The sequence below is a fragment of the Phallusia mammillata genome, chromosome 5 (assembly GCF_965637545.1).
Source record: "Phallusia mammillata chromosome 5, kaPhaMamm4.hap1.1, whole genome shotgun sequence".
NCBI lineage: Eukaryota > Metazoa > Chordata > Ascidiacea > Phlebobranchia > Ascidiidae > Phallusia > Phallusia mammillata.
The window spans coordinates 22,906,674-22,923,077 of record NC_137256.1 but is presented as its reverse complement, the minus strand read 5'-3'; the positions used below and the strand labels follow the sequence as shown (position 1 = coordinate 22,923,077).

The window sequence follows — 16,404 nt, the reverse complement described above, 5'->3', positions numbered from 1 at the left end:
TAAACACTGAAAACACATGCACATCATTCGAGAAACGTTTCTGTTTTCTGCAATCTGTCTGTGACTAGTTTTTGTCAACTTTAAATCCAAACCACCAGAGTCGTCTTATGATTTCTATGACTGCGAAGATTTGCCAGTGGAATAAGAAAATGAGCGGATTATTTCAAATGTTGCACAATTTAACGAAGAAGATTTTTAACTTTGTACAACTTCGATTAACTAGCGCCAGCAAGTCGAATCAAATTATCCCAATAAATAGTCAGCAATACGTTGGATTATCGCATATACCTGTTGCATTTGTTAAAGAAGAGCCATTCTTTCCGATCTACATAAAACTCCACAAGTCACCGGGGAAGCAACAAACAATTAAAAAAAACGTATGCTTGTGCAAATTACAACATTGGAGCGATGATATTACCCAACTGGGCCTTCAAATATCTGGTGTGGGTTGTTGTTTTCGAGATATCATAATTTTATTAAAACTCGATATAAAAGACAACAAATTTCAAAATTTTTGGACAAGCACTAATTGACTAATTCCCTACTCAAATGGCTTGTTAGTGCAAATCACAATTCTATGGACAAAGCATGAAGATAGACAAACCCGAAATCAAATCACAGAAACCCATGACAATAAAAAACTGGGGCCCAACAACATTTGAAGAAAAATTTCATTGCAACTAAATGCAAATGTATTTGAATATGTTCTATCCAAGCTCCACATACGCCCAAAAAGGGGGTTGCACCACATAATTACTTGGTGATTATCACCATTGTGCTATTATCCACACCAGACCAAAGCCAAAACAATAACATATATCATGTTGCTGGTTCATATGTTAAGGCAGCATTGAATTGCTGTTTGATAAGCTTTTCTATCATTGCATTGTCTTCCTCTCGTTTTGGCAAGTCCTCAAACAATGTCCATGTCAAGTCAAACTCAAGCTTGTAACATCCAAGGAACTCATGAGGGCATCCTACACCCCACTCCTGCAACAAAGGACAGTTTACTAGGATATATATCACCAAAAACATGCTTACCTGCCACTGACATTTTTAGAACAAATGTCGTTTTGTTGGTTCTACTCATTTTTAGCATATTAATGGTTGTTTTGGCATTTGTATCAAATGAAAATGGCTTGAACACATGCTAAACATTTAAAACATCTCATATTCTTGGTCCATTTGAGCCATTCATATCTTTTTAAAAGTATACATCCCACACTAAAAGACTTAGCTACCTCTGGAGAAAGCATTGAAAAATATGTCTGTCCTGATTTGCGCTTGTACAGGTAATACAACTTTCCAGGAATTTTCTTGAAATTGCATGCAGCATGATGTAATTCAGCATCTCGTTTGGCTTCTTCAAGGCACTGCTGAGCCTGTAACATTTATTGTGACTAAGAGTAATATAAGAAAAGCAAGTCGAGTTTTAATATAAAACCTGTTTTTGCAGACTTCTCATTTGCTCCAAAATAGTTCGAAGTTTACTGCTTGCCACTGCTTTGATAGAATCATCACACTGAAAAAAGCATTTCCTATATTGTTTGTTGTGTAAAAAAGTAAAATATATTCAGTGATTTGTAACAATAAACATAACCCAACATTTTTGCAAAACAGGTAAAAAAAGGTCAGCATGAATTTAACAATTTACATAGCTTATTTATAATATGCACCATTATTTAGCAACACAAATATTCTTGCAATGAATCTATTCAAAAACAAGAACAGCCCTTACCCTTTGAATTTGTTGAGCAAGTTCAATTAAATCATCTGGATTTTTGGTTTTAGATCCCTCCACCAAATGTGCTTTATCTGTCAACAGATGTGGACCAATTTTCTTTGCAACAATACCTGAAGTTCCTGCTAAAATAGCAAAATATCTTCCCTTATACAAACTTTAGGTCCATGTATAGTTTAAAGTAGAATAATAGCTTGGAACTGCCTTACCAGGCTCTTTGTTTTCCATTTTTCTCGTTGACCAATGAATAGAAAATATGTAGTTATGTGCTTTATTTACAGCAGACCTTTGATAAAACAAAACGAGTTACAAGACAAAAAGGTTACTTTTTTTCACAAACGATTTAGGATAAAATAGGGATTATATCAGTCTTTCAGTAACCCGAAGAAATGCAATAGCTGTCTCATTTTACAAGTCATAGCAACATGTACAACCAACTTTCTTTTTTTACAACTATCACGACCAACCTTCACCTAATCTCACAAAACTAAAATGAGACCGAATTACTTCGCGCACTGCGTTTATATACCTGCCTACTGTCACACTGATTGGGGATAAATAATCCTGAACAATTTTGAATTTATTTTTAAAGTTTCGTTTTTGCTCGGAACCCAAGTTTTTCAATCAAAACCGCTTTTATTCAAAACATGCAAAATTATATTCGTGTAAACGAACATTATTTCGGTAAATTTAACCATATAAACAAGCTAGATTCATGACTCGGCAAATTAAGCACAAACCCTCGTTTGGGTACACAGAAGCTTTCTCAACATTTAAATGTACCGCAAAGTCGGATTTCCTATGACAAAGTTGCGTCTAATTTTCCCATCGCCTCGCTCGCCACATACCACTTTTTCTGGTCACAAACTATCACTGTATGGGGCACCAAATTCATCAGTGGTTTAGGCTTCCAAATGGTTGAATCCAGCCTTACACTCAAACATTTAGCAGTTTTTACTCAATACGTAAAGACGCCATCATTTAAAGATCGCATTGCAAACATATGTTTCGTCACAGTAGCACATTCTGCTGTTTAAACGTGCGTTATTTAATTGTAAAAATTACTCATGAAAAATGAATCACATAGGCCTATAGCGGTGTTATAACATTTAAACTTTATTTTTTGCAGGTCACGAAAGATAGCGCGGCTTGAAAAACTATATGAAGACCAAGCAACAATACAACATTTAAAGCATAAAACCGGAAACATGATTGTTGTGATATTCAAAAAATGTTACCAACGTTTTAAACGGGTGCTGTTCAGTTTCTTGCTAATAGGGCTCACAAGCAATAGCTCGGCGAAAAACAATCAAACTGCAACAAAGCATTACAGAATGTAACAACGACTACAGAAATGCAATTAGTTGGAAGAAAAGAAAAAAACGAATTATAATGCAGCGAATTACTGACATAAATTAAAACACAGAACGGTTAAAAACGAATTCTCTTCTCTTTATACGAACGAAATTTAATAAACTGTGAGCGATTCTTCAAACATTTGATGCAAGTGTTCTTCTTCGACCTTGCGGGGGGACAACTTCGTGACGCGTTCCTGAGGGAGAGTCCCCTTCACGAGAGCCGGAATATCATCTCTATTGTAGCCAAGAGCAGAAATGCCGTCTGGAATCTGGAATGAATTACAAATTTTCAAAGTGAAAAAAATAAACCAAAAAGCACACCCTAACACAGTGGTCGGCAACAGCCGGGCAGCGGCCCCTGCCGTTCCGCGAGGAGTTCGTTACCGGGCCGTATAATTTTTCAGGTTAAATGTTGAATATTCGTAGTTTTTTAAAGGCCGGCCCGCGATAAAATTTCAGTTTCAAAAACGGTCCGCGGCACAAAAAGGTTGCCGATCCCTGCCCTATAACGGATACGTATAATTACAACTCTGTAATATACGAAAGAAAGACTTTAAATAGACTTAATGCACTGTTTCAAATATATGTATCTTATGAGTCACATAAGAGTTTAATCTTGCCTCTACCATACCGCAGTTTAGTTGAAAATGTGTATTTTGCAGCAACAATCTGGATACGAAGCGTTTTCCGATTTCGTTATTTTGCAGCCATTTCCTGATTCTGTGCCAGTTTAGCATAGGGTATTTGTGTAATGCAGCGGTTCCCAAACAGGGGTCCGCGGTCCTTTAGGGGTCCGTGAGGCAATTTTGGGGGGACTGCGAAGCGGTTGAAGTAATTCTATAATCTTATTTGGCGTCAGTTTGTGCCACTAAATAAGTTTAAATCAAAGTAGAATTGAGAGTCGACTGTCTCCATTGCCAAACAATGGCCTTTATTGAATGACAACTATAACAAAATGCGATTGTTCGCGCACAATCGTAATGTTTTTGTCCTGTTTGTGATGTCACATGCTGTCTTTGGATGATTATTATGCGCAATTTTGCACAACTAGCTAAAATCCTGAAATCAACTTTCGTTTTTATGAAATGAACATTTAGGTTTAAGGACCGCGAGCCCTCGAAATAATGGCAAGGGAAAAAAAACCGTTTGGAAAAAAAACCGTTTGGAAAAAAAATGAAAAAGTTTGGTGTAATGGATTATTTACATGCGAAAGGCAAACTTGATACAACACGGAATCCGAAAACTGTAGTTGTATACTGTTGCAGAACTACTTAAACAAAGCTTTGGGTGCCAACCTAAAACCGAATTTGTGGTCTAATTCAGTGTTTCTTAAGTTTTGTATATTGCAGACTATTTTTGCCTTATCATTTAAAGATCAATCGTAATGTAAAATAATGAAAACGTGTAGAGTTAAAAAATAATTTAGTAAGTCAAACCCGCCAAAAACCTTAGTTCTCAACAAGTGGACGGATTCAATTTTTTTGTCAGCCGATGTTATTGCAAAAGTTATATTTTTCAGCCGGTTCTGTTCCAAAAAGTCCATTGACAGTAATCAGTAATGCTAACCGGTTCGCCGATCTCATAAAATTTCGTGGGACGGTTCTGTAGAACCGGTGCTAACCGGATGAATCCCACCACTGTTCTCAACTCAAGCCCGGGATTAAATACCAGATCTCTAAAACCACACCGCGCAGTTAAAGCCATTAACATCAGTTCAAGATAAGTATTCGGACAAAAACCTTCAGCTCATCCATGTATGTGAGTAGCAAGTCGGATACAATTTTTCCGGCATCGGCTCGCTTGGCGTTGGTGACGTCAGCACCCAATGCGGATGCGGCCTCTAGGTGGCGCTCGGGACAGGCGGGGGCAGTGAAGCGGAACACTGCTGGTGCGGTGATGACGACGGACAAACCGTGAGGCTAAAAACAGAATAAACTTATAATTTGCTTTTTTGAACATGATTTATGTATATTTCCTCCATGATAGTTAAAAACAAATGTGTCAGGGGTCTAACTGTGCGCTTGCACTATTGAGGACTGCTCACATTCCTAGCTCATGCAACCTACATTTGCACATCTAATGTAGCTCACAGTGGTCCTTTGTGTAACTGGGAAACAAATGTGTATGACCAGACACATGCAAATCTATGCTGGAAATAAACTGGTGCGAGCCAATAGCGTGCATATCTTAGTTTGGCGGAATCAAAAAGAGGATGGCAAAAAATTAGTTCCCAAAAAGGCTAATACTTTACTCCAAAGCTGTGCATTGGTTGGCAAAGTGCATTCAATGTTGCTAACAGTGTACCAAGGGAGCCTGTACGTACATGTACGAACACATAAAAATCTATATTTTGCCCGCACACCAGTTTACAAATGCAATATTGCTCACAGTGGACCTCAGTATACTCGGGGTGCTTGTACGCATCTCCAGACACGTTAAAAATTGGAGAAAACGTTGCCTGTAACTCATTTTACCGTGTAGTTTTAAATTAATCAAGGTATATAGGTGTAAAAAGCACATGTTTTTTTCACGGGGTTCGAACTCAGGACACTCCCCGGGACGAATCCCGATCAGTTTTTGTATGTCTGTATATGGGTCAGGTGCGCTGGACCATTCGGCCAAAGCATTATCGAGTTTTGGATTAAAACTTACCACTAGAGGTTGATCTTTGTTGTAATCTGGTGAGACGTAATCTTTGACCAATCCAGATATGGGGTACGACATTCCGTGACTACGAGATAAAATTTACGATTACATTTGTGTCTATATAACAGTAATGTACCGATGTTTTAAATTCGGGCAGAACTTTAGAATGCGAAGTTTTGAATGATGGCTAAACTTTTAAAATCGACTATTTCAGAGTTTGTTCACGAACTAATTATTGTCTCTAAAAACGCGAGTCGCGTTGTCTGCAAAATATTGGGTGTTTTGTTCAGCTTACGTATTGCGAAAGTTTGTGAATTCAATATACGTGAGTTCACCTGCTGTAATGACAACACAAGGTCCAGCTAAAGACATCTATGCGAAACGGGATTATAGGTTCAGCCTGATTGGGCCGAATTATTCGCCGTTTTGACTGAATATTCGGTCAAGGACCGAACTTTTTAAGGCGGGTTCCGTGTATTACTACAGTATTGTAATAACTCATGTCTGTAATAGCATGTCTGTAATAGCACAAAATATGCTTCAATGCCTGCGACTGAAGCTAGATTAAACAGCATTTATTGAATTAGTTGTCGAATATACAACTGTGCACCCATTGTGAAAAATGTGAGAAGTGTATAGGATTATACGCCCTATTCTTATAATAAAACGTGGCAATTACTCTACCCCTTGTCAGAAAAGAAAAGGTTTAATAACACAATATTCCGCAAACGTAAATTATTTTTTGCATGTTGTTGGTCCCGGTTAAGAACCGCTGCCTACAAGCTTGAACAAGATGAATATTAGCAATTTGAGGTCTAACTGCGCTTACCACAAGCTAAGTCGTTAACAAATCTTTTTTCAACCTTCGCAGAAACCAATTAGCGCCAAACTTTTGTTTGACATTATTATTCACCGTGTGGTTTAAGCCATGCATTATTTAAACTCACCACAAATGAACGCCCGCGTTGCCAAACCCGATTGCAGCGAAGGCGCTGGCAAGATGCATTTGCGATCGTGCTTCTAGGTCATCTGGGTGATTGACAGCCCGCTTCAAGTTATTTCTTGTGATGGTGAGGGCGTGTTTGGACCAAACATCACTACATACACAACAAACATGTTCTATTTGATAGATATACTCAAAAAATCTCAAATCAGTTAATTAAGATAACATATTTGGCAATCATAGGTTCGTACCATACAAGAACATGTAGAGTTTAAACTGGTACAAGTATAACTTTACCTGATTGGGTTGCTGCCTTGGTATGCTGGTCTTACAGCGGGGTTTTCAGGTCTGGGCATTCTTTCCATAAATGGTATTGCTGTGTACGACTCCAATGCATGGCTAAAAGATGACCCACAGTTAGTATTCCATACAAGAAACTAAACTAAACACACAGTTATACATGCAAACACAATGCTCATCAAATTAGCATCAAATTAATTGGATTTGTAGTGATTTAATTACAACACTTAAAATTTAATAAATCAATGAAATAATTTAATTGGGTTAAAATATGCAGACATTGCATTTGATGTATTTACCAAAGCACATCAAAACCAGAGTAGCAGGCCACTCTGTTAGGAAGGTGCAACAAGGTTAAAGGGTCAACGATTCCCAAAGTGGGCCTCAGGTTTCTGCTGGCTATCCCAGTTTTAGCTTTCAGTGGCAAGTAGTCAAATATTGTCACACCAGTTGTCTCGCTGCCAGTTCCGGCAGTGGTGGTTACTGTATTAAATAAATTTTTGTTTAAATTTTAATGATGTTTTGGTAAACATTCTCAGGGTGTAATAACACATTCATGGTGCACCCGTTAAATCTGCAAAATTGCTTGTCAGAACTGAGTATTATTTGACAAAAAAAAGTTCACAAAAACGTTGCTCCTTACAATATGATGCCAATTTATGGAATAAATCTGTTTAAGTTTATCTTGAGTCAGCTCATCAAAAATTGTAGTGGGTTTAGAAACGGTTAAAAAAACGGTTTAGAAAATTATTGCTCCTTACAATATGATGCCAATTAACCGAACAAGTGAGTCATTTTATCAATAATAATAACATTTGAGCACAGCTAATGTTGTATTACATTCATTACCATTAACCACAAGGCTTATAAATCAATAAAACATTTCTTTTATTAGCTTACCAGCAATAAGTGGTTTCAAAGTAGATGGGACAGGTTTTCCTTTTCCAATTGGTGCATTAACAAAATCCAGGAAGTCAGCTTCTGGATTGCAGAGGTAAAGGTTGGCGGCCTTACATGTGTCAATTACTGAGCCGCCTCCTACAGCCAAAAAAGCATCAAAGTTTCCCTTCCTGGCAAAGTCAATGGCATCCTGAAAGCTGGAAAAGGAAACATAAGATGATAACTTGTTATACAGTGAACAGACCTTCTATTTACAATAAAGGTGGAAGCAAAACTTCGATATAGTGTGCTTACAATAGCTACATAAAGTTTCATGACATGTAAGTTGTAAAATATGAAAGTAATGAGCATCTTCTATGTTGTTTTTCTTTATTTAACAACAGTCAAATGAAAATAAAACTTGCCAGTTTCATTGTCACTTCACAATAAAAACATTCATGTTTTGAAGTGCAGTCAATCAATATGACAAAAATAATAGAAAAAAGCAAAACAAAGTAATCATTGAAACTATGTAAAACAAACTCGATCTTAAATTGTTTTGAAGCACATGGATATTACTCTTACATTTCTTGCCCATAATTTTACCTTTCATTGGTCGGTTCGACTCTTGTCTCAGAATAAATCTCATATTTAATATTGTTGTATCCTAATGATTCTCGCACAGTCTGAACTGGTGGCAACCGCTCCAACTACAAAACAATCAGTCAATTAACATAAAGTACACCCAAATCATGCTTTTTCCAACAAAAGTGTATGTTTACTTTCAAATGCTACAACAATCGGATAATTCTGTATGCATTAGCATAGCATAAATAAATTTAATGACTTAAAGGGTAAAGACCATTTATTTTAACAGTTTAGTTGCCCGATTTCAGGTAACATTTGGTCAAGTTACACAGGGTTTTGCTCAAAACTAGGATAACACTTACATTTCTGTCTGTGACCACCATTACGTTTTTAGCTTTCATGTTTGCCAAATCCATTCCTACTTCAGCAGAAGCACCAGCCCCATATCGAATATTCGAACAAGCCATCTGCAATGTCATAGGCAGTAATAAAGGGCCAAAAAAGTTACAAAAACTAAGAAAAAAAACTTACCTCAACAGCATATTCTGGTAACATGCCATCTGCAAAGCAAATTTAGTAATAAAGGTATATAAATCCACTTTTTCTTGTATAATAATCCACACTGCAGAAAAAACTACTGCAAAATAGGTACTTACTAGTTGAAAATGACTTGGCATTTGCAAATCTGGCCAAAGTGCTAAAACAAAAAAAAACAGAAAGTTATAAAATTATTAAAAAATCATTTATCAGCATACTTACTTCCATTTTAAGACAAACTTTTGAAGAAACATCTTGGTACTTTAGGTTTTGCTTGCAAAATGTTAACAATACTAAACAAAGATTCCACCTACAGAAACAAGCAACAGCATGAACATACGATTATGAAAAAATGCATTTTAAAAATCAAACTAATCAATAGTTTTCCGTTGTGCAATCAATACTCCGGCGTGACCTAGCCCGATTATAGACGCACGCGGCATGAAAAGTCTTATGTTTGCACAGTACAAAGTGGTTAAACAACCGAGACTCAGCAATCGTATATTTACTTTTGTGGCTTTTCTTGTGCTACAAGTTAATTATAAAACTCCTAAGTTAAGTTTTAAACGCAAATTTATCGTTTTTTGGCTACAACCGTTATCCTCAATATAAGCAAACGTAATAGCTGTTACTTGTTACGTTTTGAATTATAAAACAAATGTATTTAGTAAAAATGTCCTATTAACGCCAGTGGTTTGATTTACCCACTGGTACAAACAATCACAAATGAAGTAAATTCGTTTGTCCAGCGGGGTAATGAAAACGTGATGTTCAACATGTCCATTTCGTGCGCAATCAAGCGTGCAAAAACCAACGAGTCAGCAAAAATTTGAGTACCACAACGGGGGGTGTCCCTCAATGATGTCAGCAGTTCAATAGAAACAATAAACGGAAATAATCTGTGACGATGACACAATCTAATGTAGATGTGGTTACGATTTGCGATGTGCTAAATGGAACAGAGCACTCTATTCAAAGCGCAGTGATCTTTATGATATATTTATCTAATGAGAGGTAGTGATAAATATGGACCTTTTGAGCTTGGTTTTGTTTTTCTTCAGTGTATCTATGTGTATTGGACGTGCTATTGAGGAAAGTAAGTACAGCAATTATTCATATTATGGTTAAAAGATATAATTTGGTTCCGTATACTAAACTGAAGCAATGAATACACTTATTAAATCAGTCTGTGTTCTTATAGAATGGCATGAACTGAGGATGCCATTATATCGGCGGAATTGTTTTTTATACATTAAATTGCATAACGAAAAACACAGACTGATTCAAAAGTACTGAAAGCTTGAGTTTAGTATATATTTTCCACCACTGGAATTGTCTGTAATAAGCGCGTTTGTTCGGGACGATTTCTGTATTGACACAGTTTATTTTATATTCCAACTATTTGTGTGTAGATTTCATTATGCGTTTCTGACACACTACAACACCAATACAGCCTAAAGAAGTGGCAAAGTTATTGACAATAATATTTGAAACGGCTAAACGGAATTATTTAGTAATTAATGCGTCACTAAATACAGCCCAGTGCTAAAACTATAAGTTATACTTCTGGACACACGCACAATGCTCAAAGTTGTACCAAAATTGAATCGTTTGCCAACTTAACAGTTTAACAAGTCACAGCAATGTTGAAGAATTGCATATTTGCGCAGCTACACAACTTGAAGATGACAACGAAGAAGTCGAAACAGGCACCGATGTTGAGCCACCGAAACATCTGAGAGGTTTTAAGTTCGAACGCAACGGTGAACCGAATGACGATTACCACAAAGAAGTTTTTCTCGGAGACGCCAAGGAAACGTTTCTTGACGGAAAACCGAAAATAGACCAAGTCGAAAATTTGAAGCGGATTTTTATGCAGTAAGAAACGAAAATACTTTGACATCTTTTGAAAATAGTAGATACCGATCCGATATTTATCGATATGGCCCGAAATTTGAACCTCAATTGAATTAAGCTAACACGAATGCATTCAAACTGGAATCACCCCTGAAGCATCCATGCCGACCAGCGATTTTGGCATGTACCGAACCAAACCGGTCTCCCAAGCATTCATACATGGCAAGGCACAGAATAGAAAATCTTGCCTGCGATGGGACACGGTCTTTCCGGGACTAGCGCTTTACCAACTGAGCTAAAAGGAGAAACAAAAACATCGTTTGGAGACTACTTAATATTAAAACATCACAGGGTCAAAATGTTGTGGAGATTTTCAACAGAAAACGAAAAATATATCTCGGGAATTTATTATGACTTAGATTTTGAATAGCCTTTCTTGTGGCACCTTTGCATTGAGAGTTTGAGACTCTTAACAGCTTTATTACTGTAACGGCGTGCAATTGTTTACAACTGAACTGTATGAATGGACACTTTTAAACCGCGCCCTTGTCAGCTTTCTGGTTTGATTTGTTGCACTATACCTATATATATACCGTTTTTAGATTTAGTGTATCTGTCACAGTAGACATGTGGATAAGTGTCGGCATACTTATAGGGTTGACGAAGATAAAAATGGCCTTGTAAGTTTGGAGGAACTTTCTCGTTGGATTCTGCATTCGGCTCAATATCACATCCAAGCTTCACATAAAGATGCGGAAGAAAAATTTAAACGCGCAGATACGGATGAAAACGGATTCGTTTCCTGGCCTGAATATCTTTCCATGATTCTCGCAAACCACTTTATAAAAAGGTTAGTGTCTAAGCTTGGATTGTTTCATATAAATTAAGCAGTACCTTTTGTGGTAACTGGCTATTTTAATAGATGTCAACAGAACTATAGAAAAAATGCTAAAATTAAAGTTGTGAGTTTGTGATTTGTTTTCAACTGTTTAATTTTGTCCGCCAGAATCGAGGAGGTCGAAGACTTGGACGCAATTGATAGCAAGAACTTGAAAATGAAGATTGAGGAACTAAAAGCTGTGTGGAATCAGGTTATTTGAAAGTTAAGGCATATGAAAATTCGTCAACAAGAAACAGTAAAAAAAACTTGTTAAAATTTATATGACTCTGCGATATCGCCATTTCTATCAAACCATATAGTCAAATATAAGTTTAACCAATCATGATCAAAACGTGAACATAACTGTGGTGGAGATGGGATTAGAACACCTAACCTTGGGAACATGAGCATTTGCGCTAAGCAGTGGACCAGATTTGAACTAAATAGTAGGAAGAAAAAAACAGTAAACCATACATTGTATAGCGCATAAAAAGGTTTATCACATTACACTTTATTTAATTGACTTTCAGATGCAAAACGCGGACGGCTTATTGGGTCGCAAACAGTTCTACATATTCTTGCATCCAGAAACGAACGAATCCGTCAGCATTATAGTTAACAACATCATGATCCAGAGAGGTAAGCTCTACTACGACGTAAAGGGACACGAGATACTGTAAATACGCCGTTAATAAAACGTCAATTTGCGCAGATCTGGACGGTGATGAACGGTTAAGCATGCCAGAGTATGTTTACGGTAAGGGAGGGAAAAACACTACTAACGAAGAAGACATAACTATCAGGAACAAAGTGATGGAATTTCTCGAATTTGTAGACCACAATAGAGATCAATATGTCACTGCTGAGGAACTGCAGGTAAAATTGCTATTATCCGAATTTACCGATTTATTACAAGTAAAGGCGACACGAAGGTGTCAAAGCTGGTAAAAAAAATCTCAAATCGCCAATACCGGTGGTTTATTCTTGAAAGTTAAATTGCTCATATACAGCTATTAGCGTGCACGTAACTATTTTTTCTGTAAAATAAACGTCAAAAGCTACATTTTCCAACGTAAACTACGATACAAATACGATCTAGAGTAAATACAGGCCTATTCTAAATTAAACCAGAGTTTCATATCTGTAATAATATAAGTTTTGAGGTATTGCACTAAAAACGTGTGAATTTATTTTTTTCGTTGATATTTTTAGGAATTTATGAAGGTAGATAGTGAATCGAATGCGATGTACGAAGCTCACGAGATGCTATGGGCAGCTGATATGGATAAAGATTCCAAACTAAGTTTAGAGGAGGTGCTGCAGAACAGCGAATACTTTACTGGAAGCAAACTCTGCAACTACGAAAGCTTGGACCATCAAGAACTATAGACAATTTTGCATCATTGTTTCCTTTGGTGACCGCAAAAATATTTTAGTGCATAGTGTCCCGCGGCTAAAAAAAATTTGCAAACGGACCTGAAAACTGGAGTCCGACCCCGAATCGGTTTTGGGAAGCCCGTTTAAGCCACAAAGTTTGATTGACAGGCCTATAAATTGAAGCCTCAGGAAAGACCAAGACAACAAACACAATTGGTCTTAATCAAGGCGTTTTAGGGCTGTTTAACATTAGGTCAGGTGCAACAACTGGCTACTTAGCTAGTTAAATTATTTTTAATAATACTGACAAAGTGTAAAGTCAGGTCAGAATAAAGCCCGTTCTTTTATGAAACCTAAGCCAGAATCTGTGAAAAACGCTGTGCTATGGGATTGTAGTGTACAGGATCAGGAAGCTAGGGTTTGCTTTGGACTTGATATCAAAACAAGACAACAAAAGAGACTGACTGAGATCTTGGCCCTGCTGTAGCAAGCAGTAGAGATAAAATGCAACCAACCACTCAGTACTTACCCGCCAAAAGAAACAACATGTACAAAACCACAGCTAGTGAACTATATTAGGTGTATTTCCCAGGGAACTTTCAATTTTATGCAGCAATCATGAAAAAATGCACTTGCAAAAAACATTGACATGTCATTAAACCCATTTGAAATCAATCTGATTTGCATTGGGAAAAATGTCATGAACTTTAAAGGGCACAGTGCAATGCGCCTTCAAATTCACACTAAACATAACATTGACTCGTCAATACCAGCAGCAGCAGCAGCTTCAACCTTCAAAAAATCTTGGCAATTCATTTCCTAATATAACTTTTCTCTCCACACCGTCCTTGGTGATGGCAGCCAGTCGTACTACTCCACCACTCGACCCATCGCGGTTCATAGCAAGGGCAAGTGCTACAAAATAATTTTAATTTGATTTTATCATTATTCATTACAAACAGAAAGTTGGTTTGACACACCAATTTGCTGGCTACAAACCTTTTTAAAAAACAAATGTACAGACATTACCAGTTAATTGCAGAACCAATTAGACAAGGTTTTTTCATGCAATTAACTGGGTTGTTCAAATATCTACAGTTTAACATAAGCCCCAGTATGGGTTTCAAAATTCCATTGAAAAAGCATAAAATAGTCCATTAAACTATCATGGCACACTCTTTACTATTTTTGCAAACATTTTTTTTGCAAACTTTCAATGTTAAAGACACTGCTATAGTTTGATACAAGTAAACTTAAGCAGAAACTTACCATTTGCACAGAATTCAAGGCATTGATCTTTGGTCATGTTTTCTTTAAAGGTTGCATCAACATGACCATATATGTATGTACTTCCTGAGCCACCAATTGAAAATGGCTGTCTTATAAACATTCCTCCCAAAGGGATTGTGTACACCTAACAAACAAAACATTAATTCATGGCACCAACCTGATATAACCCACCTGTGTCACTGAAACGAAAGAAGCATTAGCCACATTGCTTGTTAACAGAATATGACATTTTCATGCCCGCTGAATTACATTTCTAAATCCAATTACAAAATGCTGCATATCCAATGAACCTGTGCATTTCATTGGTTTACACTAGGGTTTCTCTATTTCCTCACCTATTTGTTTCTCGAGAATCTTAAAATTGCTATTTAGGTCAATTTTCAAGAATCAAGACTGCGAATTTCTCGAGAAGGAACTCTAGTTTACATATATCTTGAAATGTTACTGATCAATAATAGTAATGAAACGATTTTGAAACTAACTTGTCCTCCTTGTTTTGGATCCCAACCAGCCACAATAATTCCAGCAGTCAGACTATCCCGATATTCATAACAATATTCACGAAATATTGCAGCAGCCTTTCTAACTGAGGGCAGTTCTCCCATCATGATACTGAAAATTAATAAAAGAGTCGTTTTCGCAGTCTTGCATTGAACACATTGGATGGAATAAAGTGCCACCTGTCCAATTCAACATTTGCTGCGACAGCATCAGCAATAGCTTGAGTATCAGCTGCTGATCCAGAACGACAACAGTAAATTCTTTCATGAATTCGAGTGAGCTTGTCAGTTACACGGTTGGCAATGTAAGGTCTGCAACAAATGAATATACAATTTACTACTTTGCAAAAAGAAGTGTATGTATACATATAGATGTTACACAATGTATCAGACTGTGTGTTATCCATATTGTTGTACTACGAAAAACAATAATATATATATCACTCTTTCGCAAATAGCTCAAACCAATAATTTGTCATTAGTAACACCAGATTGGTCGTGATTCAATTCTAAACTGGTGCTTTTAAGGATGTTACCCCAAAATAAACAGTAGACTACTGACACCCAGTCTGCAGAATATGGCAGTTCCTGAAAAAAAATTAAATTTGCTTGTGCAGCTGCAGATTGGACTGACTCACTGACACTGTGACAAACATGTTCTTTGTTTTAATGCTTTTTTGTAACAAATGATATTTGTAACTACTTACCCTGAGGTCGTCCTTGAGTCGGCTCCAATCACAACACCACCATCAAACTCAACAGCCATAATTGAAGTCTAAAAAAAATTTGAACATTAACAAAATTTCAAAATTTGAACATTAACAAAGCTTTTTATAGTTTTACTGAAAACTGAGAAAATTACACAAAAACTTACGCCGGTGCTAACTTCATTGTCACGGAGACCGTAGTTGTCTGTTGAAGTCATGGTTCTTTTATAACACTTCTATTAAGCTATATGTTACTTCTAAAAATAACGATAAAACTTGTATATTTTTGCAAATTAAAAATTGAATAACAGGCGACACACTTGACTTGTTGCTATAAGCTCGTACACTACCATCTATGCACATTCATTATTTAATGCAGTATGTAAAGTTCAAATCAAAAAAAATATTAACCAATAGACAGCGTAAGTTATTTAAGTCACAACTTTAAAAGTCAGGAAAACAATAATCCAAAATAGCGAGTCATGTCGCACATACAAATCCGATGCATTGTAAGCTATTTCCACGAATTTCAGATGAGCTAAACATGAATCGCCTTTTTAATGGTACGTATTTTTTGCTAAACAAATAAAAAATACATTTAAAATTATAATCTTAAATCTTTTTTTTCACATTTAAAATTATAATCTTTTTAATGATGGTAATTTTTGCGTCAGTCTGTCAAACAAAAAAAATGCCGAATTGATAATAAGAGTATTTTAATTGTAGCGAAGTTTTAAAACACCTACGTTCTTCTGCTAGTATTAGTCCAATAGCGTGAACACATGGACTTGTGCATGGGCT

The 16,404-nt window shown here is 36.5% G+C and overlaps 4 protein-coding genes across 4 annotated transcripts; 1 reads left to right on the top strand and 3 right to left on the bottom strand.

Moving 5' to 3' along the window:
- Positions 1–296: 296 nt before the first annotated feature.
- Positions 297–2,168, bottom strand: LOC145228347 (uncharacterized protein C1orf50 homolog). Its single transcript, XM_080093386.1, has 5 exons — positions 1,951–2,168; positions 1,739–1,866; positions 1,445–1,522; positions 1,242–1,382; positions 297–990 (listed from the first exon to the last, which is right to left on the bottom strand). The coding sequence occupies exons 1-5, from the start codon at positions 1,967–1,969 to the stop codon at positions 820–822; spliced, it is 537 nt and encodes a 178-aa protein (XP_079949512.1). The 5' UTR covers positions 1,970–2,168; the 3' UTR covers positions 297–819.
- A 509-nt stretch (positions 2,169–2,677) lies between these two features.
- LOC145230178 (hydroxyacid-oxoacid transhydrogenase, mitochondrial-like) lies at positions 2,678–9,321 on the bottom strand. Its single transcript, XM_080095560.1, has 12 exons — positions 9,215–9,321; positions 9,112–9,152; positions 8,987–9,015; positions 8,818–8,922; positions 8,474–8,577; positions 7,889–8,085; positions 7,288–7,471; positions 6,986–7,087; positions 6,693–6,842; positions 5,752–5,830; positions 4,839–5,018; positions 2,678–3,368 (listed from the first exon to the last, which is right to left on the bottom strand). The coding sequence occupies exons 1-12, from the start codon at positions 9,244–9,246 to the stop codon at positions 3,210–3,212; spliced, it is 1,362 nt and encodes a 453-aa protein (XP_079951686.1). The 5' UTR covers positions 9,247–9,321; the 3' UTR covers positions 2,678–3,209.
- Positions 9,322–9,934: 613 nt separating this feature from the next.
- LOC145230068 (45 kDa calcium-binding protein-like) lies at positions 9,935–13,230 on the top strand. Its single transcript, XM_080095440.1, has 7 exons — positions 9,935–10,088; positions 10,663–10,870; positions 11,505–11,699; positions 11,856–11,940; positions 12,260–12,368; positions 12,442–12,605; positions 12,942–13,230. The coding sequence occupies exons 1-7, from the start codon at positions 10,019–10,021 to the stop codon at positions 13,116–13,118; spliced, it is 1,008 nt and encodes a 335-aa protein (XP_079951566.1). The 5' UTR covers positions 9,935–10,018; the 3' UTR covers positions 13,119–13,230.
- Positions 13,231–13,672: 442 nt separating this feature from the next.
- On the bottom strand, positions 13,673–15,884 carry LOC145230069 (proteasome subunit beta type-6-like). The gene is made up of 6 exons (XM_080095441.1): positions 15,771–15,884; positions 15,604–15,671; positions 15,077–15,208; positions 14,879–15,008; positions 14,376–14,520; positions 13,673–14,021 (listed from the first exon to the last, which is right to left on the bottom strand). The coding sequence occupies exons 1-6, from the start codon at positions 15,819–15,821 to the stop codon at positions 13,894–13,896; spliced, it is 654 nt and encodes a 217-aa protein (XP_079951567.1). The 5' UTR covers positions 15,822–15,884; the 3' UTR covers positions 13,673–13,893.
- Between the last annotated feature and the right edge of the window lie 520 nt (positions 15,885–16,404).

Coding starts and splice junctions, on each gene's coding strand:
- LOC145230069 (XM_080095441.1), bottom strand. CDS start 15,821: ATGACTTCAACAGACAACTACGGTCTCCGTGACAATGAAGTTAGCACC. Junction 14,521..14,878: donor ATCCAAAACAAGGAGGACAA/GTTAGTTTCAAA, acceptor TTTGTTTGTTAG/GTGTACACAATCCCTTTGGG. Junction 14,022..14,375: donor CCTTGAATTCTGTGCAAATG/GTAAGTTTCTGC, acceptor ATTATTTTGTAG/CACTTGCCCTTGCTATGAAC.
- LOC145230178 (XM_080095560.1), bottom strand. CDS start 9,246: ATGTTTCTTCAAAAGTTTGTCTTAAAATGGAA. Junction 7,088..7,287: donor TCTGGTTTTGATGTGCTTTG/GTAAATACATCA, acceptor GTCATCTTTTAG/CCATGCATTGGAGTCGTACA. Junction 5,019..5,751: donor ACAAAGATCAACCTCTAGTG/GTAAGTTTTAAT, acceptor TTCTGTTTTTAG/CCTCACGGTTTGTCCGTCGT.
- LOC145230068 (XM_080095440.1), top strand. CDS start 10,019: ATGGACCTTTTGAGCTTGGTTTTGTTTTTCTTCAGTGTATCTATGTGT. Junction 11,941..12,259: donor TAAAAGCTGTGTGGAATCAG/GTTATTTGAAAG, acceptor ATTGACTTTCAG/ATGCAAAACGCGGACGGCTT. Junction 12,606..12,941: donor TCACTGCTGAGGAACTGCAG/GTAAAATTGCTA, acceptor TGATATTTTTAG/GAATTTATGAAGGTAGATAG.
- LOC145228347 (XM_080093386.1), bottom strand. Junction 1,383..1,444: donor TGAGAAGTCTGCAAAAACAG/GTTTTATATTAA, acceptor TAAATGTTACAG/GCTCAGCAGTGCCTTGAAGA. Junction 991..1,241: donor TTTCAATGCTTTCTCCAGAG/GTAGCTAAGTCT, acceptor CCTTTGTTGCAG/GAGTGGGGTGTAGGATGCCC.